The 27,640-nt window shown below is 36.2% G+C and overlaps 1 protein-coding gene across 9 annotated transcripts in view; it reads right to left on the bottom strand.

Annotated features, from left to right (window-relative positions):
* IQCH (IQ motif containing H) overlaps positions 1 to 27,640 on the bottom strand; it is a 250,784-nt gene that overhangs the window by 131,481 nt on the left and 91,663 nt on the right. For all 9 annotated transcript variants that reach the window (XM_012507362.2, XM_003267135.2, XM_030814630.1 and 6 more), the window contains 2 exons: positions 6,880 to 6,956; positions 4,429 to 4,467 (listed from right to left, as the gene is read on the bottom strand). Coding sequence is in view for 5 of the 9 variants with exons in the window: in XM_003267135.2 (XP_003267183.2) it covers positions 4,429 to 4,467; positions 6,880 to 6,956 (116 nt within the window). In the remaining 4 variants the exon portion in view is untranslated. The remainder of the gene's footprint in view (positions 1 to 4,428; positions 4,468 to 6,879; positions 6,957 to 27,640) is intronic.

The raw sequence follows: 27,640 nt of genomic DNA, 5'->3' as shown, positions 1-27,640 counted from the left end.
AATGGTAACTGTTTTTAAAAGATTCTACATGCAAATCAAAAACACAATGAGATACCATCTCATACCAGTCAGAATGACTATTATAAAAAGGTCAAAAAAAAAACAGATGCTGGTGAGGTTGCAGAGAAAAGGCAATGCTTATACACTGCCAGTGGGAATGTAAATTAGTTCAGCCATTGTAGAAAGCAGTTTAATGACTTCTCAAAGAACTTAAAAGAGAATTACCATTCGACCCAGCAATCCCATTATTGGGTATATACCCAAAGGACTATAAGTCATTCTACCGTAAAGACACATGCATGTGTTATGTTCACTGCAGCACTATTCACAATAGCAAAGACATGGAATCAACCTAAATTACCATCAACAGTAGACTGGATAAAGACAATGTGGTACCTATATACCATGGAATACTACGCAGCCATAGAAAAGAAAGAAGTCATGTTATTTGAAGCAACATGGATAGAGCTGGAGGCTATTATCCTAAGCAAAATAACACAGGAACAGAAAATCAAATACTGCATGTTCTCACTTATAAGTGGGAGCTAAACATTGAGTACACATGGACACAAAGAAGGGAATGACATAGGGGCCTACTTGAGGGTGCAGGGTGGGAAGAGGGTGAAGATACAAAAACGAGCTATTGGGTACTATGCTTATTACCTGGGTGATGAAATAATCTGTACACCAAATCTCCATGACACACAACTTATTAATACCTATGTAACAAATCTGCATATGTACTTCTGAACTTAAAAGTTGAAAAAATAAAAATTAGGCTGGGAACGGTGGCTCACGCCTGTAATCCCAGCACTTTAGGGGGTTGAGGTGGGCAGATCATTTGAGGTCAGGAGTTCAAGACCAGCCTGACCAACATGGTGAAACCCCGTCTCTATTAAAAATACAAAAAAAAAAAAAAATTTAGCTGGGTGTGGTGGTGCATGCCTCTAGTCCCACTAACTTGGGAGGCTGAGGCAGGAGAATAGCTTGAACTAGGGAGGTGGAGGTGGCAGTGAGCCAAGATCGCGCCACTGCACTCCCACCTGGGTGAGAGAGCAAGACTCCATCTAAAAACAAAACAAAACAAAACAAAAAATCAAGATTTGTGTTTTTTAAAAAAGATTCCACAGGGTTTTTTTTTTTTTTTTTCCCCGTGTCTGGATTTTTCTTTTCTCTTCTTCCTTTAAGATGGTAAGTTAAATGAAGTTTTATGAGAGAAAATGAGTCTAAAAGAGAAAAAAATAGCTTTGGACTTGCTTTTGAATCTCATTTTGTATCTCCAGGTTGCAGAGCTTTAATTCTCTTAAGACCTGCCCTCTCTCCAATCCTTTAGGGCAAGACAAGAAAGGAGACTAAATTGTGCTGGGAGCAAAGTCAACCAGGGAGGCACCCTGTGCCCTTCAAGAAGTAGGTTTATTCCCCCACCAGATATGACATGTTAAAGCCAAAACTGCTGCTAGATATCATCTAGTGGTTTTGAAAGTATACATTTTAAAGCCTCGAACACTTTGTTCAATCAAATACCATATAGTATGACAGTAAAGAGGTAAAATAGAAAACCCAGGTGGTCTACAGCCCCCTATTGCTAGGAGATTTTGCTTCTCTTCTTTCCCTGGGGCTATGGGGTGAGGATTCCCTGGGGCTGTAGGGTGAGGATATGGAAGCCCCTTAAAAACATTGATTTGATCCAATCTCCTTTTTATACAGATAGGAGGAAATGAGAGCAGATAGGGGCAGTGGTATGTTTAATGTCACACATACTGCCTGATTAAAACATTTCAGCTGACCCACCCATAAAATAATTACAGTTTTCTAAATGAGAGGATCAGAAGTATATGTTGGGAAAATACTAAAGAAAGTAACAATTGAAAAGAATGACTAAGAGAAGTGAGACCCTAAATTTGAGATTACAATGTTATCACCCAAACCTATTCTTTCTACACCAATATAAATTTTACAACACAGGGATGGCTTAGGAAACAGGATTTTCTTTTATATTTGTCTTCAATTTGGATTTTTTTTTTAATTTTGAGATGTTTTGGGAAAGTTTTAAACACACAGAGAAGTATAGAGAATAATATAAAAAACTACCACGGACACATTTTTGTTTAATTTTTCGTCGTCTTTGCTGTATATATACGTGTGTGTGTGTGTGTGTGTGTGGTGTGTGCATATATGTGTGTAGGTTATATATATATAAAGTTAACATCCTCTCTGTATTTCTTTTCTTCTCCTTCCTCTTTCTTCCTGTTCCCAGAAGCAAACACACTCATGAATTTGGTCTGTACTCCTATAGTAGAATAAATATTTGTTTGTTTGCTTGTTTTATCCATAAAATAGATTTTTATTATCAAAATATTAATTAAAATTAAGTGAATCTTAACATAGTTTTTATGCTTGCCTTAAGATAATAAAAAGATTTATTTGCTGACAGGCAATTTTAACAACCTCAAACCTTTGAACTAGATTCTTGAAAACAAAGATGCCTCAGATTTGCTGAAATAACTATTACAAACTCTACCATCGTTTTTTTTTCTTCGGATCCTGTGCAAAGCCTGACTGACTTAAACTTATTCAACTTCTTAAATTGGGTTTGGTTAACTGAGCTATAAGACAGAAAAGGCTGTTAAAGTCAGAGCCGATGAAAGCAGACACAACAGCAAAGGTGGTAACTGCTGTCTGTTATTGAAGAACACAGTAAAAGACACAGAAACTGATTACCTGTATACATGATATTGAATAGAGAATAAATATTAAATTATATTAGTTAGGCAGAAGTGTAATATATTTTAGAAATGTAATAAATGTAATATGTTTCCATAAAAAATGATTGATGTTTATAAAAATTTCTAATGCTTTAGGGCTCTGGTAGTTACATAGTCCAGTTTTGTATGTTGGCTCTGTCATTTACTAATTGGATGACTAATTGAATGACAATAGTGCCTATTGCACAGAAATCCTGTGAAAACTAAGTGAGATAATCCACTTAAGACATTAGGAACAGAGCCTGGCAAAGAGTAAGCACTCAGTACATGTTAGCTGCAAGTAGCAGTAGCAGCAGCAACAGCAGCAGTAGTAACACGAGCAGTAGTAGTACTATTTGAAAAACTGACCCACATGGAAGCATTCATAACCTGGAACAGGCAGAGAGCACAAACTCTGGAGCTTCACTCTCAGCTGGATCCTTTGCACCCTTTTACCAACTGAGTGGGCCTGGGGACAACTGCAGCACATAGGTTCTGCCTGCTATGAGGGTTCAGTGGGTATGAAAGATGATTAGTGCCATGCATGCAGGACATGATCAGTCAACATTAGCAGTTACACATATTCCAGATAAATAATGCCTTACTGTTCATAAACACATCCTATTTTTAACCTGCAGAATCAAGCTCACACTTTTCTCACAGTAAGACGTCAAGGGACGCAAGAGGAAGGATCTAACTGCACTGATTAGTTTACCAAGGAGCAATCTGTCTAGATACAGAGGGACTGTAGGTAATCATTGATGTAAATACAGCTCTATCTAGGCATAGCTCTGCAGGAATAAAATGTGACCCCAAAGTTGGGCCTTTTTCCTTGAAAGCAGATGGCTAAGATCTCTGTGAAATTCTTACTGATAAGAGATCACCAGGAAAGGGAGGCCTAGAAGATGCTCTTAATAATGGACCAATGAGTTATGATAATGAGTACTTTTCCAAAACACTTTCACACACATTAACGCATCTGATCCTTGCAGCAACCCTATGTGAAGGAAGGTATTATCCTCATTTGTCAGAGGAGGAAAGTGAAGAGCAGAGAAGTCAAGTGACTTGCTCAAAGGAGAATCCGGTGCATTCCTACTTCAAGTTCAGGACTTTTATTACCCATGCATGGCCTTGTGGAATGTTCCTTGCTGGCATGTACTTGCCATATTGTGGGGGCTATTTCATTTTTCCAATGTTTTTGTAACCTTAGTTGTTAGGATTAGCTTAACTCTAAATCCCATCTGTACTACAGCATACATGCAGTATGTTGCATGTGTGTGTTCATCCTATATGCATGCACACATATAAGCACGTGCTGGGGGACAACTGCATTTATTTTTCACATTTTATTTCTTTTTAAGTGTACTTTTAAAAGATGAAAATCTATGATTGAATTTGAAGACTGATGTGATTCAGCCAAATTTTAAGGACACTAAGTCATTTGTTTGGACTGAAGCCTGAGAAGTAATTCAGTCCCAAAAGAAGGCAAAAAAGGGTTTTCACTTTAAATGAACCATGTTTTTTTTTTCCTGAAACCATGATCTAATTTCTTTTATAAAGGAAACACGAACTTTTGTTGCCATCTCCAGCTGTCAAGCAGTCACCCATACTTTTGCCCTGCAGCAAAAGGAAGGGACATCAGGTGACAGACCCTAAATTTCAACTAGTCACACAAATTACAGACCTTCCTATCATGATGTCCTCTTGACCTTCTGCTTTTCCCCTACAATGAAGAATGAGACACAGTTTAAATCAAAACGACTCTCATGGGCAATTTTACAAAACAAATAGAAGGCTCAGAGCCTCACCCCCTTCCCCACTTTCCCTGCTGGGCCAGCCTGTTCTCTCTTTCCACGCAGGCAGGAGCTAACAATTAGAAAGACCTTTCCCACACTGACAATGATGCTCTGTTTGCCAAGCCCCGTTTGCTTTGAAGAAAGAGTTTGACTAAGTAAATATTTACAAAAACACTATAATCAGATGCCAAGTCCCACTTCTAGGGGACACTAGCGTGGCACCACACTGCTTTGTGGTGGAGTCTGATCAAAGGTCTGTACTGGCTCTATCACGAGGCTTGGCATACTGAAGTCCTTCTCTTAGCCTTTTAACTTCCATGCCCAGGACACTTCCCACAAAATATGTGAAAAATTACATTTACCATTGAAGAGTCAATTTAGAAATGCTGTCCCAATCTGGGACCACAGGAAAAAGTCATTAAATATTACTGTTTCCAGCAGTTCGGGAGAGCTTTGTGAAGTCAACAGAGAAAATTAAAGCCAGGGCTCATTAGCATTCAGAAAATATGTCATTATTTAAAACTATTTTTTCATGGTAAACCATTTACTGGCTAAAACCTAGTCATAATATTTGTATTACCTGTAGATCTGTTATCTATAAAACTGTGGGACCTGAGCGCTCCAACAGGGAAGAATCAAAACAGGTGCCTCCGCCTGTTCCTATTATGCACATTAGCCCATGGCCTTCTCACAGCCTGTTAAACAGCTGAATTTGAAACAATAATGGTGCAGGCCAAACACTCGCCTGAAGGCCTGCCTGTCTTGGGATTTGGCCATTTACATTGATTTTCTTTACTCACATTTTTCATGAAACACAAATATTTGCCATGGCAACTGGGGTGTCACATGACATGCTGCTACATAAATAGCCTGGAAATCTCTTAAGGGGACACAGCCCACCAGTGCTGGTAATACAGTGAAACCTCTTGATGATTTCAGTATTGAAAGATAAAAGTCTGAGAAGAGCAGGTAGCAGTCTACTATGGAGAGGCAGTAGGATTAATTTCTCCTGTGCTGCTCTCCAATTTCTCCTTCTTTCTTTTCTTATGAGAGCAGCTGAAAACATGACCACTTTCCACATAAGGTAAGCCAGAAAAAGACAGTGCCAGCTGTCTCCTTTCTGTGGTGAAAAGTTTCAAAAATCACTGTCTGCAGTCCATAAACATAAGAAAGCAAGGTACAAAAGTCCAGCACATTTAAACTGGGGGAATCTCCATAAGAATGAATTACATTGTACTGTGAGGAGTTAATGTTAAAGAATACAGAATTTGGCCCGGTGTGGTGGCTTATGCCTACATTCCCAACATTTTGGGAGCCGAGGCAGGTGGACCACTTGAGGCCAGGAGTTCGAGACCAGCCTGGCCAACATAGCGAAACCCTGTCTTTACTAAAAATACAAAAAATTAGCTGGGAGTGGCGGTACATCCCTGTAATCTCAGCCACTCGGGAGGCTGAGGCATGAGAATCGCTTGAATCTGGGACCCAGAGGTTGCAGTGAGCTGAGATTGCACCAACTTGGGTGACAGAGCAGGACTCCATCTCAAAAAAAAAAAAAAAAAGGAAAGAAAGAAAAGAAAGTGCCACATGATGGTTAAAAAAGAAAAAAAAAAAGGCCAGGCATGGTGGCTCATGCCTATGATTCCAGCACTTTGGGAGGCCGAGGCAGGTGGGTCACTTGAGGTCAGGAGTTTGAGACCAGCCTGGCCAAAATGGTGAAACCCCGTCTCTACTAAAAATACAAAAATTAGCCAGGCCTGATGGTAGGCACCTGTAATCCCAGCTACCTGGGAAGCTGAGACATGACAATCGCTTGAACCCAGGAGGCAGAGGTTGCAGTGAGTCAACATAGTGCCACTGCACTCCAGCCTGGGCAACAGAGTAAATGAGACTCTGTCTTGAAATAATAATAATACAGAATTCTTTCCCCTGCTTCATTAAGGTATTCTATGTTTGGAGATCTTGCCTTTTTAGCTTGTATTTATAGACAAATGAAATACAGTAGAACCTCACAATAAGATATCCTATACCATACAAATTTGGATACAAAGCAACAGCCACTGGACTCCTGACCAGTTAGTATTAGAGGCTGACCCAGTCATTTAGTTAATCTTGCAATGATGCAACATGATTGAATTTTTTAGATCCCACCAATAACATTATGCTAGAGTTGACTTGTACAATTCCCCTTTTGAAAGTCAAATGCATACCAGCAGCAGCTGAAATAGCACTTATTTCTATGTTGAAGGTACAACTCAATAACATGTGTAAATCACCAAATATCTCACAGAAAGTGTTGTAAATAAGAACAATTTTCTTTCTATAGTGAGGAATATAAATACCTTTGATCTTTGTTTCTTGGGAAAGAACTTCACTTCTGCTGGAGATGGCGGTGGTTCCCGAGGTATAGTGAAAGTGGCTGTGGATGAAGATGGTACATGTTACCTTTTTCAGAAGAAGAGGCTGAGTCACTGGTTGGATGCTATTGGGTTTGCACCTTGAAAGTCAAATGGCTCTGTCACCCACTGTGCGCTCACTATCTTTCTTTCTGTATTCATTCAATGAAACAGCTATGATCACTGACTTCAAAAGGAAGCCAAGAGCATGAGAGGGCAACAGTTCTATTAGAATACAAGGTCAGCCCACCTTATGCAAACTGCCTGATAAAAAGGCAAATTTTAAAAGCAGGCACATTTTAAAAGCAGGCAAATTAGAGAGTAATATCTGTCTTATAAAATGCTTTGTTAGAAGATTTCTTTAAATAGCCAGATTCCCAGGTTCATGTAATATGTGATTTAACATAGCTACATATGGACTATTCTATTGTGTAAAAAAAAAGATTCTAAAAAATTTAAATGACTGAGGGAAGTGATACAATTGAAAAGCACCATAAAGATTATTTTTGAAATCAGTTAAATCTATACGCAACAACTTTTAGAGAACACACCTAGTCCATGGTCGAGGAAGAATGGGCCCACATGCTAGACAATGCTGTCTCAATCACATCTCTCCTACTGCCTAGCAGCAAACCTGACTGCCCTTTACCAAAAGCCCAAGTCTGACATTCTCAGGGGAGAAAAATCCTTATACTACTCATCCCAAGAAAGAGAACAAAAAATTTATTTAAATGGTTAATTGAATAAAAGAAGTGAGGCTTCTTTCAGCTCAATTCCTTCAGCTCAACCCCCTTTTCTGTTAGTTTTCTATAACAACAATCTTAGAAGGAATTGGCAGATATTGGTCAAAAACAGCACGCTAGTAAAGGATATCAATATATAATTTAGAATCTCACTTTGAGGACTTGGTTCTCTTAGATTGCCTCAACTGAGCTGCAAGGAATATCTTCAGCTCTTTTTTAAAAAGTAGGAAAGACAGCAGAGCCTTTTCAATGAAACTCACCTTCACAAAAGGGATTTCTTTGTTGCATTTGATCAACCCATTTTTACACCCCTCTGGTTTCCCTGGCTTCCGGCAAGCTTCCCTGTGACTTGTAGTCCTCACTCTCCCCTGGCCAGTAGTGTGTGAAGACCCCATTTTAAGGGTATAGTTTTTGCCTTCAGTTCTATGCTCTCCTTCCCTGGTGTCCACTTTGGAGTTTGCTCTCCCACTTCTGAAAGTAAGTCCACATCCTGTGTTCAGCCTGCTTTGAATCCACAGATTCACCAGTAAAATTTGTTATTCCTATTGTCTGCACTCAGTACAATTTTTGTTTAACTTTCAGATTCTTGCAGAAAAGTGAGATTTATGGCTAAATTCCCATGTTCAAACAAAACAGCAGCTGAGAAATTTTCAAGTGGGCATAACTTATAACGGATTTTAGTAAAATTTTAGTACAATTTGGTAGGATAAAGATCTCAAGGATAAGTAATTTCACATTGTTAATCCACAGTTAATGATATCAATAAGAATTTTCTTAGCTGTCTGCAGAAATGCTATCACTAAATTATTATTTCATGTGGCCTTGGATTTTATGAGACACATGCATTTGAAGAATGTGTCTGCATTTTTACAAAACCATATCCTAATGCACTGCCTATTTTGCTACTCAATTTCCCTGCTGGAAAAATCTGTGTGGTAAATTTTGCCAGAGTTAATGTAGAGGAAAAAATCTTGTCTTTCTGGACAAACTTGTATGCTTCTGTGGTAGTTATTACTAATTTTTTTTTTTTTTTTTGAGATGGAGTCTTGCTCTGTCGCCCAGGCTGGAGTGCAGTGGCACAATCTCGGCTCACTGCAAGCTCCACCTCCCAGGTTCAAGCCATTCTCCTGCTTCAGCCTCCTGAGTAGCTGGGACTACAGGTGCCCACCACCATGCCCGGCTAATTTTTTTTTGTATTTTTTGGTAGAGATGGGGTTTCACCGTGTTAGACAGGATGGTCTCAATCTCCTCACCTCGTAATCCACCCACCTTGGCCTCCCAAAGTGCTGGCATTACAGGCGTGAGCAACCGCGCCCAGCCAGTTATTACTAATTTTAGAGCCCCAGTTTTTTCAGAGTGACAATGTGCCCAACTCCTAGCAAATTAGAAAAAAAAATTTTTTTAAGAACATGCAGTTAAATTTTAACTTAAGATAAACAATAAATAAGTTTTTAGTATGTCTCAGATATTAAATATACTTATCCAACAAAGAATAACAGAATTTCCATGAATGGATTAGAATAAGCATAACATCATTCTAAGTATTTATTTAGTATAAGTATGTCTATAATCCTTATGTTAGCTCTAACCCTATCCCTGGACATACATTTTCCCAGCCTTTCTCGTAGCTAGCAGTGAGCAGTGAGATGTAAGGGAAAGTCCACCCCAAGGCTTCTGGGAAGAGACTGACACCACTATTTTCCCCTTCATCTGGCCTGGAATGTGTACGTAAGGCCCAGGGCTGCAGAAGCCATCTTATGACCAAGAGGTGGCAAGCATGAGGATTAAATCAAACATACCAAAGAGGGTAAAGTAGAAAGAACACCATGACAACCCTGCTGATCAATGCCACCATTCCTAGGCTCCTCACTTCCCAATTTCTTGTGTATGAGACAAACTCTTCATTGTTTAGGCCACTGGTAGTTTTCTGATATTTATAGTCACATGCATTCCTGAGTGGTACTACCTGTTCCCGTCTCTCCCTCCTTCCCTCTTCTCTTCCCTCCATACTTTGTCTTATTGCATGTGCTAGGACTTCAGTACCAAAATGGTGGCAACAATGATCATCCTTGACTTGTCTCTGCTTTTAATGGAGAAGTAGAAAAGGAATGCTTCAAAAGTTCCCCTACTAAGGATATTTTTTGCTCTAGGGCTTTGGTTGACAACAACAATCAGGTTCAGAAAATTCTCTTCTATTCTGCTCCATCCAGAGGATTTTCCCTTATCATTAATGTTGAATAGTATTGAATGATTTTTTTTTCTTTTGGTATATATCAAGACCATGAGGTTTTTTCTTTTTAAATATGTTAATATGGTGAATTATATTGCTAAATTTTTCTGATGTTGAACTTTCCTTACATTTTTCCTTGATTATGATGAGCATTTAAAAATGCTAATGTTTTTTAGAATCTTTGCCTCTATGTTCCTAAATAAGATTGATCTATGTATATTTTTTCTTGTACTGTGCTGTTTCAATTTTGGTAGCAAAGTTATAATAGCTCCATAAAATCAGTTGATAAGCTTTTCCTCTTTTTTTCCCCTATGGAATAGTATAAAAAGAATTAACTGACCTGTTAAGGTTGGTAAAACTTGCCTACAAAAGGCCTGAGGCCTTCGCCCCTCTGGCATATTAGAGTATGTGAGTGTGTGTCTGTGTGTGTGTGTTTAAAAGACAGAGAGATATTTTTGACTACCAATTCAAATTATCTAATAATATTGTTTTAAGTTTGTTATTTTTTCTCAAGTTATTTTTGGTAGTTTACATTTTTCTAGGAGATTTTTCATTTCATATTTTAAAATGTATTGGCACAAAGTTACCATACTACGATTTTTTAAAAATTCTACTGTATCTATAGTTAGTGACCTTTTTTCATTTTAATAGTGTTTACGTGTGCCTTCTATTTTCCTTTCTTTATCATTATTGTCAGAGATCTGCCTGTTTTATGTTCTTTTAAAGAAGCCAATTTTTGACGGCGCAGTGGCTCAGGCCTGTAATCCCAGCATTTTGGGAGGGCAAGGTGGGCAGATCGCCTGAGCTCAGGAGTTTGAGACCACCCTGGGCAACATGGTGAAACCCTCTCTCTACTAAAATACAAAAAATTAGCTGGGCGTGGTGGTGCGCACCTGTAGTCCCAGCTACTCGGGAGGCTGAGGCACGAGAACTGCTTGAACCCTGGAGGCAGAGGTTGCAGTGAGCTGAGATCACGCCACTGCACTCCAGCTTGTGCTACAGAGTGAGACTCTGTCTCAAAAAAAATAAATAAATAAATATAAAATAAAAAAATAAAGAAGCCAATTTTTAATTATTTTGGATCATTTTAGTTTTTACTTTCTTAATGTCTGCTTTTATTTTCATTATTTCCTTTCATTTTTTTTCCAGTTTACTGCTTTTCTTTTTCTGTCTTCTTGTGTTTAATTAGGCTTAGGTCACTTATTATCAATTGTCCTTGTTTTCTTTTTTCCTTTTTTTTGAGACTGAGTCTCGCTCTGTCACTCAGGCTGGATTGCAGTGGCGCAATCTCGGCTCACTGCAACCCCTGCCTCCCTCTGCCTCCTGCCTCGGCCTCCTGAGTAGCTGGGATTACAGGTACGCACCACCACGCCTGGCTAATTTTTGTATTTTTAGTAAAGACAGGGTTTCACCATTTTGGTCAGGCTGGTCTCGAACTCTTGACATTGTGATCTGCCCGCCTCAGCCTCCCAAAGTACTGGGATGTTCTTGTTTTCTATTAAATGCATATAAATAATGGATGAGGTTGCTCAGAAGTGATGAAAGACACTGGTCTACAGATTCAAGAATCCCAATAAATACAAAGCAGGATAAATTAAAAGACCTATATGCCTAGATGCATCACAATGAAGCTGTAGAACACAAAAGACAAAAAGAACTTATTTCAACTAGACAGGAAACAAAAGACAAATTGTTTTCATTCACAATTTTAGCCACTATTTACCACTGACTCCTCAATAGTCCATAGGCTCCTCAATAGCAGATATAATTGCTAGAAAACAATGAAATAATATATTGAATGTGCTGACAAGATAACTTTCAAAAAGCAGGACATAAACACATTTTGAGGCAAATAAAATTTGAAAGAGTTTATCATCAGCAAAAATAGGCTTGTACTAGTGGAAATTGAAAGAATATAATTTAGGGAGATGGAAATGAATGCAGTATTGAAAGTCTGAGATGCAACAAGGAATGAAGAGCAAAGACAGTGACAAATCTGTTGGCTAATATAACAAATATTGATTACATAAAAAACATTAACTAACGTCTTGTGGGTTTTTTAAAAAAAGATACAACTAAAATACATAAGAAAAATAGATGCTACATCAGGAGGAAGATGGAGTTAAAATGTTCTGAGGTTTTTATACTGTTAAAGGGAAAAGTACAGATATTTATTAACTTTAGACTTTGATAAGCAATATATGCATGTGAAAATAAGAAGCTAATCACAATAAGAATATAAAAGGAATGTATCAATTCCAAAATAATAGAGGAATAAAAGTATAATGAGGTAAAATAATGTATTCGAAAGAAGACAATAAAGGAAAGAAAATGAAATAGCAACAAAACAGGGCAGGGCACAAACAGAAATAGTCTAGATGGAAGAAATATTATCAAAATATATTAGTAATTAGAATAACTGTAAATACGGTAAATGCTAAATGGATAACGATGGTCAGAATGAGTTTTTTTTTAATTCAGCTGTATACTATTTATAAAAGACAGACTTAAAACATATTGCTACAGAAAGATTAAAAGTAAAAAAATGAGAAAAGATATGCCAGGCAAACAATAACCAAAAGGAAGCTGATGTGGCTATATTAACAGACAAAATGCTATTTATGCTAAAAAGCAATTATAGAGATAATGAAGGACAGTGTGCAATGATAAAAGTTCCCATTTACTAGGAAGATATAATAACTACATTAAGAGTTGGCAAGGATGTGAATTCACAGAGTATCTTATACACTGAAGGTAGAAATTTAAATTGATGCAATGACTTTAAAAGACAGTTTGGCATTACTTTCTAAAGTTGAATGTTCACCTACCCCATGACCAACATTTCCACTCCTATTGACCAAGAAAAATGCTTGTTCATACTCAGTAGGAAAGGTGAAGGAATGCACAGCAGCACTGTTCACAATACCAAAGGGTGAAATCAACCCAAAAGTCCATCAACAGAAGACTGGATAAATTAACTATGGTCTATTCAAACCATCATCTTCAGCAAACTAACACAGGAACAGAAAACCAAACACTGTATGTTCTCACTCATAAATGGGAGCTGAACAGTGAGAACACATGGACATAGGGAGGGGAACATTACACACCAGGGACTGTTGGGGGGTGGGGGGAAGCAGAAGGGAGAGCATTAGGACAAATACCTAATGCGTGCAGATCTTAAAACCTAAATGATGGGTTGATAGGTGCAGCAAACCACCATGGCACATAAATACCTATGTAACAAACCTGCATGTTCAGCACATGTATCTCAGAACTTAAAGTAAAATAAACAAACAAACAAAAAAATGGAATATTCTACAGCAGCCAAAAGAAATGAATGCAGTGACGTGCAGCATATCTACTTCAAGACTCTAATTCAGTATTTCAGGGAGGGCCCTGGCATCTCTAGTTTGATGCATACAGGTCATCTCCTTAGAACTCCACTTCTCCAGCTTTGCGTACAGCTCCCTACCCTTTCCTTTCATGTCAAGCAGGTGTCCCTCCCCCAATGTTCTTTCTAAAAGTCAGACTTACTGAGTTACTACTTACATACAGTAAAATTCACCCTTTTCAGTGTACAGTTTTGAGTTTTGGCAAATGTGTAAGTCATATAACTATCACCACAATCAAGATATAAAACAATTCCAGGCTAGGCACGGTAGCTCACACCTGTAATCTCAGCACTGTGGGAGGCCTAGGCAAGTGGATCATGAGGTCAGAAGATTGAGACCATCCTGGCCAACATGGCGAAACCCCATCTCTACTAAAAATATGAAAAATTAGCTGGGTGTGGCTGTGGGCACCTGTAGTCCCAGCTACTTGGGAGGCTGAGGCAGGAGAATTGCTTGAACCTGGGAGGCAGAGGTTGTAGTGAACCGAGATTGCACCACTGCACTCCAACCTGGGCAACAGAGCAAGACTCCATTCTCAAAAAACAAAAAACAAACAAACAAAAAAAAACCAAAAACAATTCCAATACCTGCCAAAATTCCTGTATGCCCCTTTACAGTCAACTACTCTCTCCATCCCCAGGCAACTCTTGATCTGTTTGCTGTCTTCATTGTTTCATTTTCTAAAAATGTCATGTAAATAGAATCATATAGTGTGTACCCTGTTGAGTTTGGCTTCTTTCACTTCACATAATGCATTTGGGATTCATCCGTATTGTTGCATGTATCAGCAATTAGTTCCTTTTTAGAGCAAGTTGTACTCCATTGTATGGATGTACCTCAATTCATCAGCTGAGAGACATCTGAGTGGTTTCCAGTTTTTGGTGATTACGAATAAAGCAACATTCATATATTACAAACATTCATATACAGGTTTTTGTGTAAATATGTTTTCATTTCTCTTGGGTAAATAGACAACTAGGAGTGAGATTGCTGGGTCATACAGTAAATGCGTGTTTAACTTTATAAATAACTGTCAAACTGTTCTCCAAAGTGTTTGTACCATTTTGCATCCCTACCAGCAAGGAATGAGAGTTGCAATTGTTCCATATCCTCATGTAGTGGTATCCCACTGTGGTTTTAATTTGTATTTCCCTAACGACTAATGATGTTAAGCATGCTTTCATGTATCTATTTACTATCCATATATCTCCTTTGGTAAAGTGTCTGTTCATATCTTTTGTCTGTTACGTTATTGGGTTCTTTGTTTCTTATTACTGAGTTTTAAGAGTTCTTTATATGTTCTGGATAAAAATACATAATCAGTTACTGTTTTAAAATATTAACTCTCAATCTATAGCTTTTCTTTCTTTCTTTTTTTTTTTTTTTTGAGATGGAGTCTTGCTCTTGTTGCCCAGGCTGGAGCAATGGCGCAATCTCGGCTCACTGCAACCTCTGCCTCCCGGATTCAAGCCTCAGCCTCCCGAGTAGCTGGGATTATAGGTACCCACCACCACACCTGGCTAATTTTTGTATTTTTAGTAGAAATGGGGTTTCACCATGTTAGCCAGGTTGGTCTCAAACTCCTGACCTCAAGTGATCCACCCAACTCGGCCTCCCAAAGTGGTGGGATTACAGGTGTGAGCCACTGTGCCTGGCCAATCTATAGCTTTTCTTTTCATTTTCTTAACACTGTGTTTCAAAGAGTATAAGTGTTTAATTTTGATGAAGTCCAATGTATCCAGTTTTTCATTTTATGGATTTTGCCTTTGGTGTGGTATGTAAGAAATCTTTGCCTAACTCAAGAACACAAAAAATTTTCCCCTTCGTTTTCTTCCAAAAGTTTTATAGTTTAGGCTGTATATTTAATTTTATAAACCACTTTGGGTTAATTTTTGTACATGGTGCAAGGAATGGGTTAAGGTTCTTTTTTCCCTTTTATATAAATGTCCAGTTCTTCCAGCACAATTTGTTGAAAAAATTATGCCTTCTCCACTGAATTGCCTTTGCATCTTTGTCAAAAATGAATTGACCAAGTATTTGTGGTTCTATTTCTGTACTCTTTACTCTGTTCCATTGATCTCTGTGTTTATCCTTTTGCCAATACCACACGGTCCTGATTACTGTAGCTTTATATTAACTCAGATAACAAGAGTCCTCCAATGCTGTTTTCCTTTTTCAAAATTGTACTAGCTATTGTAGCTCCTTGCCCTTTCTACAAACTTTAGAATCAGCTTTTCAATATCTACAAAAAATCTTACTGAGATCCTGATTGGGACTGCATTGAATTTATAGATCAATTTGGGGAAAATTAATTATAAAAATATTGAGTCTTCTAATCTATGAACATGGCTAATCTTTCCAATTTATTTAGGTATTCTTTTAACTTTTTTCATTAGTGTTTTATAGCATCCAGCATCCGTATGTTTGCAAATATTTGTTAGCTTTATACCTAAGTATTTAATTTTTGGTGTTATGTTAATGGTATTTTTTTAATATTCAATTTCCAATTGTTCATTTCTAACAAATTGAAATTCAATTTATTTTTGTATGTTAATCTTGTGTCCTCAAACCTTCCTTGTTAGTTCTAGTAGCTTTTGTGTGTGTGTGTGTGTGTGTGTGTGTGTGTGCGCGCGCGTGATGGCTTGCGAGTTTCTATGCAGTAATTGTGCTGTTTGCAAAGAGAGTTTTATTTCTTCCTTTCCAATCTGCATGTCTTTTGTTTCTTTTTCTTACGTCACTGCATTGGCTAGGAACTTCAGTACAATGTTGAATAGAAGTGGTGAGAGTGTACAACCATGTCTTGTTCCTGATCTTAGATGAAAAGCATTCATTCAAACACTATTGTGATATTAGTTGTAGAGATCCTTTTATCTGCTTGAGGAAGTTCCCTTGTATCCTTAATTTTCTTAGGGTTTTTGATACAAATGGATGTTGATTTTTTTTAAATTGAGATGGTTATATAGTTTTTCTTCTTCAGTCTATTCATATGATGACTTATAATGATTGATATTTCAATGTCAAAACAGCCTTGCATTCCTAGGATAAACCCCACATGGTCATGATGTAATATATATAAAATACATAATCTCTCTCTCTATATATAAACATATATATCTATATATAAATATATATCTATATATATACAGAGAGAGCGCTAGATTCAATTTGCTATATTTTGTGAAGGACTTTCGTATCTGTTTTCATAAAGAATACTGAGCTGTAGTTTTTTCTAAAGTCTTTGGTTGTGGTGTCAGGGTGATGATAGCTCATAAAATTATCTGGGAAGTGTTTCTTTCTATTCTATTTTTCAGGAAGAGTTTCTGTAACATTGGTAATATTTCTTTCTTAATTGTTTGGTAGAATTCACCAGTGATGCCATATGGTATCATTTTTTTCTTACAATGTTTTTAATTACTAAGTCAATTTCTTTAATAAATATAGGACTAATCAGGTTATATATTTCTTCTGGAGTGAGCTTAGGTAGTATCTGTCTTTCAAAGAATTTGTCCATCAATATAAGCTGTCAACATTATAGGCATAAAGTTGTTTATAATGTTCTCTTATCATCTTTTAAATGTCTACAGGATTTGTAATGATGTCTCCTCTTTTGTTCCTAATATTGGTCATTTGTGCCTTCTCTCTTTTAATTTTGGTTAGTCTGGCTAGAGGCTGACCAATTTTATAAAAATGTTCCATGAAACACAGTTTGGTTTCACTGAATTCCTTTTTTTTTTTTTTTTTCTATTTTCCATTTCACTGACTTCTACTTTTGTCTGTATTATTTCCATCCGCTGCTTGCTTGGGTATAATTTGCTTTTCTTTTTCTGGTTTTTTAGAGTGGGAGCTTAGATCATTAATCTGAGATATTTCTTCTTTTCTAATAAAAGTATTTAATGTTAAAAATTTTTCTTAAGCACTACTTTAGCTGCATCTTACAAATTTCAATATGTTGTGTGGTCATTCCCATTTAATTCAAAATATTTTTTTAATATCCTTGTGACTTCCTCTTTGATCCATGGGTTATTTAGAAGCGTGTTTTTGCATTTGGGGGATTTTCTACTTTTTAGTTTAATTCTGTTAAGGTCAGAGAACATAATGTGTAAGATTTTAAACTATTTTAAATTTGTTAATATTTGTTTTATAGTCCAGAATATGGTCTATTTTGGTGAATGTTCCATGTGCATTTGAAGTAAATGCGTGTTCTGTTGTGTTTTAATGGTCTATAATGGTCTATGGTCTACATGGCCTATAATACTGTTCTATTATAGTCTTCTATAGCAGGGGTCCCTAACCCACAGGCCACAGACTGGGTACTGTGGCCCATTAGGAACTGAGCTACACAACAGGAGGCAAGTGGCAGGTGAGCAAGCATTACCATCTGAGTTCACGCCTCCTGTCAGATCGGCAGCAGCATTAGATTTTCATAGGAGCAAGAACCCTATTGTGAACTGCACATATGAGGGATCTAGGTTGCATGCTCCTTATGAGAATCGAATGCCTGATTATCTAAGGTGGAACAGTTCCATCCTGAAACTATTCCTCCCCACCTCTTGTCTGTGGAAAAATTATTTCCCAGAAAACTGGTCCCTGGTGTCAAAAAGGTTGGGGACCACTGTTCTAGAGTATTATTTTTGGGGGGGGGTTCCTAGTTCTATTGATTATTGTGAGATATAATTCTGGATTTATTATTTCTGTTTTATTAATTTTTGCTTCATATATTTTATATTTCTGTTTTTAAGTAAATACACATTTAGGAATGTATGTCTTCTTGCTGGATTGATCCTTTTATCATTAATGTACCTCTTTATTCCTGTTAATGTGTCTTCATCTGATAGTAATAGAGCCAATCCAGCTTTCTTTTCATTATTGTTTGTATGGTATCTTTTTCCATCTTTCTCCTTTTTATTAATTTTTAATTTACATTTAATTTGCGTCTAGTCCTATAATTTACTTTTGAATTACAAATATATAAACTTTTTATTTTGGAATAATTTTAGATACAGAAAAGTTGCAAAGATAATCTAGGATGGTCCTGTATACCTGCATTCAGTTTCCCTTAATGTTAACATATTCTATTACCGTGGTCCATTTGTCAAAAGCAAGAAACCATCATTGATACATTATTATTAACTAAACTCAAGACTTCATTCAGATTTTACTAGTTTTTACACTCACATCTTCTTTCAGGATCTTTTCCAGGATATCTCATTGTATTTAGTCATCATGTCTCCTTAGGCTCCTCTGGTCTGTGACAGTTTGTCAGTCTTTCCCTGTTTTCATGACCGTGACAGTATTTCCAGTTACATAAAATTGTAATTGCATAAAATATAAATTTGCTGCTAGAACTCTATTCCACAAATCACTACATAAGTGACAGATACATATCAAGGTCAGTGACCATTCAAGTCATTCCATTCAAAGTCTGTCAGTCTTTCCCTGTTTTCATGACCGTGACAGTATTGAGGAGTATGGTCAGGTATTTTGTAGAATGTCTGAAATTTGGGTTTGTCTGATGTTTTTCTCATAGTTTTTCTGTAGTTATAGGTTGTTGGGGCAGAATAACATAAAGGTGAAGTCCTTCCTCATCATATCATATTAGGGGGCACATGATATCAACATGAATTATGACTAATGATATTATCCTTGGTCATTTGGTTAAGGCAGGGTTTGCAGGTTTCTCCATTGCAGATTTTCTGTTTTTCTTCTTTCTGTACTCGATTATTTGGATGTGAATCACTAAATCCAACTCACATTCAAAGAGAGGGGAGGGGTGGATAAATAAGCTCCATTTCCTGGAGGAGGAGGTAACTGTTTAAATTACTTGGGGCTGGGCACGCTGGCTCATGGCTGTAATCCCAGCACTTTGGTAGGCCGAGGTGGGTGCATCACCTGAGGTCAGGAGTTTGAGACCAGCCTGGCCAACACGGTGAAACCTCGTCTCTACTAAAAATACAAAAAATTAATCAGGCGTGGTGATGGGTGCCTGTAATCACAGGTACTTGGGAGGCTGAGGCAGGAGAATCGCTTGAATCCAGGAGGCAGAGGTTGCAGTGAGCCGAGATTGCGCCATTGCACTCTAGCCTGGGCAACAAGAGTGAAACTTCATCTCAAAAACAAATAAATAAAAATAAATACATTATTTGGAATTCTATAGAAAGATTTGTCACCCTAATCCTATTTTAAACTATCTGTCTTGACATTTAAATTGCAATTCTTAGAGACTACACACAGTTGGGTCTTGCTTATTTATCCAATCTGACAATCTCTGTCTTTTAATTGGTGTATTTAGAACATTCACACTTAATGTAAAGATAGCCTTCACTTTGCACTGTTCCAGTATGTACAAATTCTAGTTATTACAGTTTAGTTAAATAACATCAGTACCCCAACATAGTTTAAATTCCAGTTACATAAAATTGTAATTGCATAAAATATAAATTTGCTGCTAGAACTCTATTCCACAAATCACTACATAAGTGACAGATACATATCAAGGTCAGTGACCATTCAAGTCATTCCATTCAAAGTCTGTCAGTCATTAGTCACTGTGCATCTGTTTTTGAGTTTGCATACAGACTAAAGAATGTAGTAGTATTGCCTCTTTGACTCCCAGTGATAAATCCACATCATTTTTTTTTTCACAAAAAATGTACAAATGAAAGACAGAGTTGGTTAAGGAGGTTAAAAGTACACCAAAAGAATGAAAACTGATAGTCCTCAAAGTGAAACTGAAATATATTGTAAGTAGAATTATAGAAGAAATAGCTGACTGTGGGAATGTAGACAATGCCACCATTTGAAAGATTCTAGTAATGCATCCGGAAGAACTTAGTCAAGGTTAACTTACTGACATACATGAGGAAAGTAGTTGTGATGAAAGTACATGTTTGAGAGGATGTGATGCCAGAAAGAAATTTCATATTAAAGGAACTCAGAGATATTTCATAATATTAAAAGTGAAAAGAATAAAAAGTTGGAAGCTGATTCAAAGTTAGAAAGAAGTATGACAATGCACCAAGCCACAGTAAAGATTATCACTCCATATCATAAGTTAATAAGAAGAAGAAAAAGGCAAGCACTATTTAAACTATTCTTTTTTTAACAAAGAAAACACTTTATTTTCAATGTTTCTAATGTTTAGAATAATAGGATATTAAATAAATATAAATTTTGCTATTTTTTTCGTGGCCCTACATAGTTATAATAGACGAAGAAAGTTTTTAATGTTTTGACAAAAATCTTAAAGATCATGAAACAACTGTAATTTTTCCTATTGACTCTAAATTACCTGGCAGGGTTTCTGCTTACACAGTCATTTGTGTGGTCCCACACCACTATGCAAAGATTGCCTATAATTCTTAATATGGTGATATGGTTTGCCTGTGTCCCCACCCAAATCTCATCTCAAATTGTAATCTAAACTGTAAACCCCACTTGTTGGGGGAAGGACCTGGTGGGAGGTGAATAGATCACAGGGGCAGATTCCCCCATGCTGTTCTCATGACAGTGAGTGACTTCTCACAAGATTTGATGATTTTTTTAAGTGGTGGTTTCCCCTGCTCTTCTCTCTTGCCTGCTACCATGTAAGACATTCCTGCTTCCCCTTCTGCCATAATTGTAAGTTTCCTGAGGCCTCCCCAGCCATGAGGAACTGTGAGTCAATTAAGCCTCTTTCCTTTATAAAGTACCCAGTCTCAGGGAAGTTCTTTATAGCAGTGTGAAAACAGACTAATACATATGGCTGCATTAAAATTTAACATCTTGTTAGCTTTCTATTTGTTCCATGGATTTGTTACATTTTTAAATGTAAATTAAAAATTAATAAAAAGGAGAAAGATGGAAAAAGATATCATACAAACAATAATGAAAAGAAAGCTGGATTGGCTCTATTACTATCAGATGAAGACACATTAACAGGAATAAAGAGGTACATTAATGATAAAAGGATCAATTTTTCCAAAGAAAATTATGATTTTCACAAATTTTCTGCTTTTGGAGTAAATAAGTATTTTTATGATTCCATTTTATCTCTACATAAATTATTATTTAAACCTCTTTTTAAAATATTTTAATGGTTGTTCAGGATACACAAAACATCTTTTAATTAATCAATATATCTTCAAATAATATTAGACCATTTCATGTATAAGGATCTTATAACAATATATTGTTATATATCAATTTCTCCCTCATCCTTGTGTTATTGTTGTCATATATTTTACTTTTACATATGCCATGAAGCCACAATACATTGCTAATAATATGGGTTAGCAAAATATGGCCCATAGTCCATATCAAGCTCACAGTATTTATACTGTGGTAACAGTATTATACTGTGGCCTTTGAGGTAAGAATGGTTTTTACATTCTTAAAGGATCAAGAAGTAGAAGAAGGAAGAGGAGGAGAAGGGGGAAAAGGATGAGGAGAAAGAGAAGAAGAAGGAGGAGGCAGCAAAAGAAAAAATAAGGAGTAAAAGAAGATGCAAAGAAACTTGCAAAGGAAGAAAACATTACATTATTTACTACCTAGTCTTACTTCCTATCTAGTCCTTTAAAGAGTAAGTTTGTTGACCCCTGAATTATAGTCAGTTATCTTTTGGAGAAATTAAACAAAAGGAAACAGGTATTTTATATTTACCTTCATTTTAGTCATTTCCAGGTTTCTTCATTTCTTTGTATATACCCAAATTTCTCTCCAGTATTATAGTCCTTCTGCCTGAGAAACTTCTTTTAACATATTCTATAGGGCAGTTCTGCTGGTAATGAATTATCTCTTTTTATTTGTCTAAAGAAGTCTATTTCTCCCTCACTTTTGAAAAATATTTTTGTTGGAAGTAAAATTCTGACAACTTCTTTTTCTTTTGGCCCTTTAAAGATGTCACTGTATTATTTACTGACTTGCATAGTGTTTCATGAAAAGAATACTGTAATTTTTATCTTTGTTCCTCTGTATGTAATGTGCATTTCTAGTTTGGCTATCTTAAAGGTTTTCTCTTAATTTTTATTCTCAGCAGTTTGAATACGATGATTCTGTGTGTGTGTGTGTGTGTGTGTGTGTGTGTGTCTGTGTGTGTGTGTGTGTGTTGTATTTATCTTGTTTGTGGGCTTCCTGGATCTGTGGTTTGATGTCTTTCATCACTTTGGTAAAATTCTTGGCCATTTTCTCTTCAAATATTTCTTCTGCCCTATTCTCTGTTCTTCTGAGATTCCAATTCCACACATATTAAAATGTTTGCTATTGTCCCATGGTTATCAATTGCTCTGTTATTGTTGCTTTTCTTCCTCTTTGTGTTTCAATTGTGTAATTTCATTTGACTTATCCTTAAGTTCACTGATCTTTTTTTCCTCAGTTGTGTTTATTCTACTGATGAAACCATTGAAGCCATTCTTTATATGTTCCCATATAAATGTTTTATTTATAACATTTCTATTTGATTCTTTCTTACACTGTTCAACTCCCTGCTGAAAACCTCTAGCAGTTCACCCATGTTGTCTCATTTTTCCACTTAGTCTTTAACATATTAATCATAGTTATTTTAAATTCCCTGTCTAATAGTTGCAATATCTAGTCTCTGAGTCTGGTTCTGCAGATCTGTCTCTCGACAGTGAGCTGCTTTTTGTGTCTCACAACTTCTACTAATTGCCAGACATAGGGCTTAAAACAGTGAAAACTGAGGTAAATAGCATTTATGCCTGGAAATGGCAGTCTTCTTCTTCTAAGCCATTAGCGTGTGTGACTGGGTGAGGTTGGAAGTTGAACTTGTTTTGGGTTTTGTTGTTGTGGTTACCTTCATTGCCCCACAAGTTCCAAATTCCCTTTCACTTATGCTCATGTTATTTTCTATTTTCTCTGTTATTTCATGTCTCAAGGTCCAGTTCAAAGAGGTCTCTATCCATAAAGACTTTCAGTGATCCTCTATTATCTAACTTTTCTGCTGCTCATTAGCTATGCCCTTCATGTACTCCCCTATTCTCTGTTTTAACTATAAGATTTAGCTATTAAAAATGCTCAGAATATATTGCTTTGTATTTAATATTGTCTTTTTCATGTGTACATTTGTTCTAATTATACTATCTAAAGTAATTTCTCAATAGTGGCTATATTATATTTATTTTATATTTTTGTCCCTGAGCATATTGCAGGTGTGCAAATATACCAATTGATTTTTATTTTATTTTGTTTTTGATATAATTACTGGAACACATTAATTTATACTTTTTTGAGACGGCATCTTGCTCTGTCGCCCAGGCTGGAGTGCAGTGGCGCAATCTCGGCTCATTGCAAGCTCTGCCTCCCGGGTTCACGCCATTCTCCTGCCTCAGCCTCCTGAGTAGCTGGGACTACAGGCACCCGCCACCACGCCTGGCTAATTTTTTTGTATTTTTAGTAGAGACGAGGTTTCACCAGATTAGCCAGGCTGGTCTTGATCTACTGACCTCGTGATCCGCCTGCCTCGGCCTCCCAAAGTGCTGGGATTACAGGCTTGAGCCACCCCGCCCGGCCTGGAACACATTAATTTTAATACTTAAAGTCAGGAGTTGGCAAACTATGGTCCATATGCCAACTCTGGCCTGCAGTCTGTTTTTGTATGACTCTCAAGCTAAGAACTGTTGCTATATTTTTAAAAGATGTTTAAATAAAAGGAGAAGAATATATTACAGAGATAACATGTGGCATTCAATGCCTACAATATTTCCTACCTGGCCCTTTACAAAAAAAAGTTTGTTCACTCCTATTTAAAATGATGTGCACTTAATTTTGCTTTTTATGGGAAAAAGATTCTTTCTGTAAAGGACTAAATTAAAGATATGTGTGATACGAAGAAAAAACTGGTAGAACTAACAAATAAAGAGAAATAGACAAATTTACAAGCATAACTTGAGACTTTTAACATATCTTTCTTGGCAATTGATAAAATAGGCAAAAATTAATAGAGGTAGATTTGAATAACATGATTAAGTTAAATTAATTGAATATATGCAGAAAACTGCATCCAACAAATACAAAACATATTTTCAAATGCACATGGACAGTTTACATATGAAGACATAAGTCTTCATATGCCAGGGTCAAAAAGCAAGTCAGATTTCAAATAACTAAAAACATATAGAATATGCTCTCTAAATAATGAAATTAGGCTATAAATCAATAATGAAAAAGATGGCTAAGAACTACTCAATTGTATACACTTCTAAATATCCCATGAGTCAAAGAAGAAATGAAAATGGAAATAAGGAAATAATCTGAATTACACGATAATGAAAATATGACATAACAAACTTACTAAAGTAGGGCTTTGTGTGAAATTTATAGCCTTCAATTTATATATTAGAAACAAATAACACTTGAAACTTAATAAGCTAAGCATGTGTGCCAATAGTTTAAACAAATAAAAAAATTAAAAGCAAAGAAAGTGAAGAAATGGTAAAGATAACTTATGCCAGTCAAACTAAAAATATATAGTAGAAAGGATCAATAAGGTCAAAATCTGATTCTTTGAAAATACCAAAAAATCAGTAAACACCTAGAGATACTGATAAAAAAAAAGAGAAAGGTAGAAGTAACCAACAATAGGAATGAGGAAGCACATCATCACAGATCCTACAGACATTACAAAAATAGAGAATACTGTAAACAACTTTATTGTAATAAATTACAAAATTTAGATGAAATGGACAAATTCCTTGCACAAAATTAACTTATTAAACTGACACAGACAAAATAACCAAAAAAGTCCTGTATTTGTTAAAGAAATTAAATCCTCAATTCTAAGCCTATTTCCAAAGAAAACGAAATGGATTCACTGGTAAATTATTCCAAACATTTAAGAAAGAAATACTACCAGTTGCATCAAAACTCTTCCAGAGAATATAAAAAAAGATCACACTCACTTACTGTGGCAAAACTAACATTGATATTAAAACCTAAGGAAAACATTACAGGAAAGGAATAAATTTAGGCCAGTCTCACATATGAACAAACATGCAAAAATCAAAACCAAAATATTAGCAAATGAAATCCAGCAATTCATAAACGGGATGATATTTCACATTTAATTGGACTTATTCCTTAAATGTATGGGGAATAAATAAGGGTCTCAGGAGTACTAGCTAAAAACAGATTTAAATAAGAAACAGAGTCTCATAATATTCAAAATGTTAAGATTTCAATTGAAAATTACTCATCATAGGCTGGGTGCGGTGGCTCACGCCTGTAATCCCAGCACTTTTGGCGGCCGAGGCGAATGGATCACGAGGTCAGGAGATCGAGACCACGGTGAAACCCTGTCTCTACTAAAAATATAAAACATTAGCCAGGTGCGGTGGCGGGCGCCTGTAGTCCCAGCTACTCAGGAGGCTGAGGCAGGAGAATGGCGTGAACCCGGGAGACGGAGCTTGCAGTGAGCTGAGATCGTGTCACTGCACTCCAGCCTGGGTGACAGAGCAAGACTCCGTCTCAAAAAAAAAAAAAAAAAAAAAGAAAGAAAGAAAATTACTCGTCATACCAAGAACCAGAAAGACCTCAAACTGAATGAAGAAAGATAATGAACAGATACCAACAGTGAGATGACAAGGATGTTAGAATTACCTGACAAAGATTTTAAAGCAGCCACCATAAAAATCCTTCCACAAGCAATTGCAGACAGTCTGGAAACAAATGAAAAATATAGTCTTAGAAAAGGAACAGAAAGTCTTCACAAAGAAACATAATATATAAAAAGGAACCAAACGAAAATTTTAGGACTGAAAACTACAGTAACCTAAATACAAAATCCAGTGGATGAGACTAGAAGACAGAAAAATAGAAATTATCCAATCTGAACAAAAGAGAAAAAACAGACTAGAAAAGAGAACACAGCCTCAAGGACCTGTGAGACTATATCAAACATTTGTATCATCATAGTCCTAGATAAAGAGGAGGTAGAGGTAAAGGCTGAAAAAAAGTACACAAGAATTAATGGCTGAAAGCTTCCTAAATCTGGCAATAGACATAAACCTACAGATTCAAGATGCGAGCCAAACTAAAACAGAATAAACCTAAAGAAATCCACACCAAGATACATCATAGTCAAACTTCTGAAAACTAAAAATTGAGGACAAAAATTAAAAGCAGCAGAAAATCAACACCTTATCTGCAGGAGAAAAACAATTCAAAAGCAGATCTCTTCAGATATCATGGAAGCCAAAAAGCATGTGGCACAACTTTTTTTTTCCCCCAAGTGCTGAAAGAAAAGAATTGTCAACTCAGAATCCTATATCTAGTGAAAATATCCTTCAGGAATAAGGAGGGAAAGCAAGACATTCTAAGATTAAGGAAAATGAAGATAATTTTTCATGAGTATACTGACTCTAAAAGAATGGCTAAAGAAAATTCTCTAAACAGAAAGCAAATGATAAAGTTAAAAAATCTTGGGAACATTAGGAAAAAAGAAAGAATACGATAAGCAAAAATAGGATAAAAACAACAGACTTTCTTTTTCTTCTTTAGTTTTCTAAATTATATTTGATGGTTAAAACAAAAGTGGTAACACTGTATGACATGGCTCCAAATATATGCAGAGGAAATAAAAATGCAATTATCGTAAGACCCAGCAATTATACTCCTGGGCATTTATTCTAAAGAAATAAAAACATATGTGTATATAAAAACTGTATACAAATGTTTATGACAGCTTTATTAATAGTAGCTCAAAACTGGATACAATCCATATGTCAACAGGTGAATGGTTTAACAACTGTGGTACATTCTAACATGGAATTCTGCTCAGCAATAAAAAGGAATACACTATCAATATAAGGACTAAATTATCAATAATAGCAATAAAGTATTAATGTAATTACATATAATTATTAATATAACCTATTAACTAAAGGGAATAAACTATTAATATAACCTGAATGACTCTCTAGAGAATTATATTGAATGAAAAAAGCCAGTCCTAAAAATCACTGTATTAGACGAAATGGATGATTTAGAATTGTCCGTTTATGTAACATGCTTGAAATGACAAAACTATAGAAACACAGAATAGATTATTGGTTGCCACGGATTAAGGGGGTATAGGGCTGGAGAGAAGCAGGTATGGCTATAAAAGGGCACTATGAGGAATCCTTGTGGTAATGTAACTGTTCTATATCTTGCCTGTATCAATATTCTACTTGTGATATTATATTATAGTTTTGCAACATGTTACTATTGGGGAAAACTGTGTAAAGAGTACAAATCATCTCTCTGCATTATTTCTTACAACTACATGTGAATCTACCATTACCTCAAAATGAAAAGTAAAAAAAAAAAAATATTAACAGTGAAATGCCAAGCCACAGGGTAGGAAAAAT

Source organism: Nomascus leucogenys, chromosome 6, assembly GCF_006542625.1.
Source record: "Nomascus leucogenys isolate Asia chromosome 6, Asia_NLE_v1, whole genome shotgun sequence".
Lineage (NCBI taxonomy): Eukaryota > Metazoa > Chordata > Mammalia > Primates > Hylobatidae > Nomascus > Nomascus leucogenys.
This window is presented reverse-complemented; position numbering and strand designations above follow the sequence as displayed.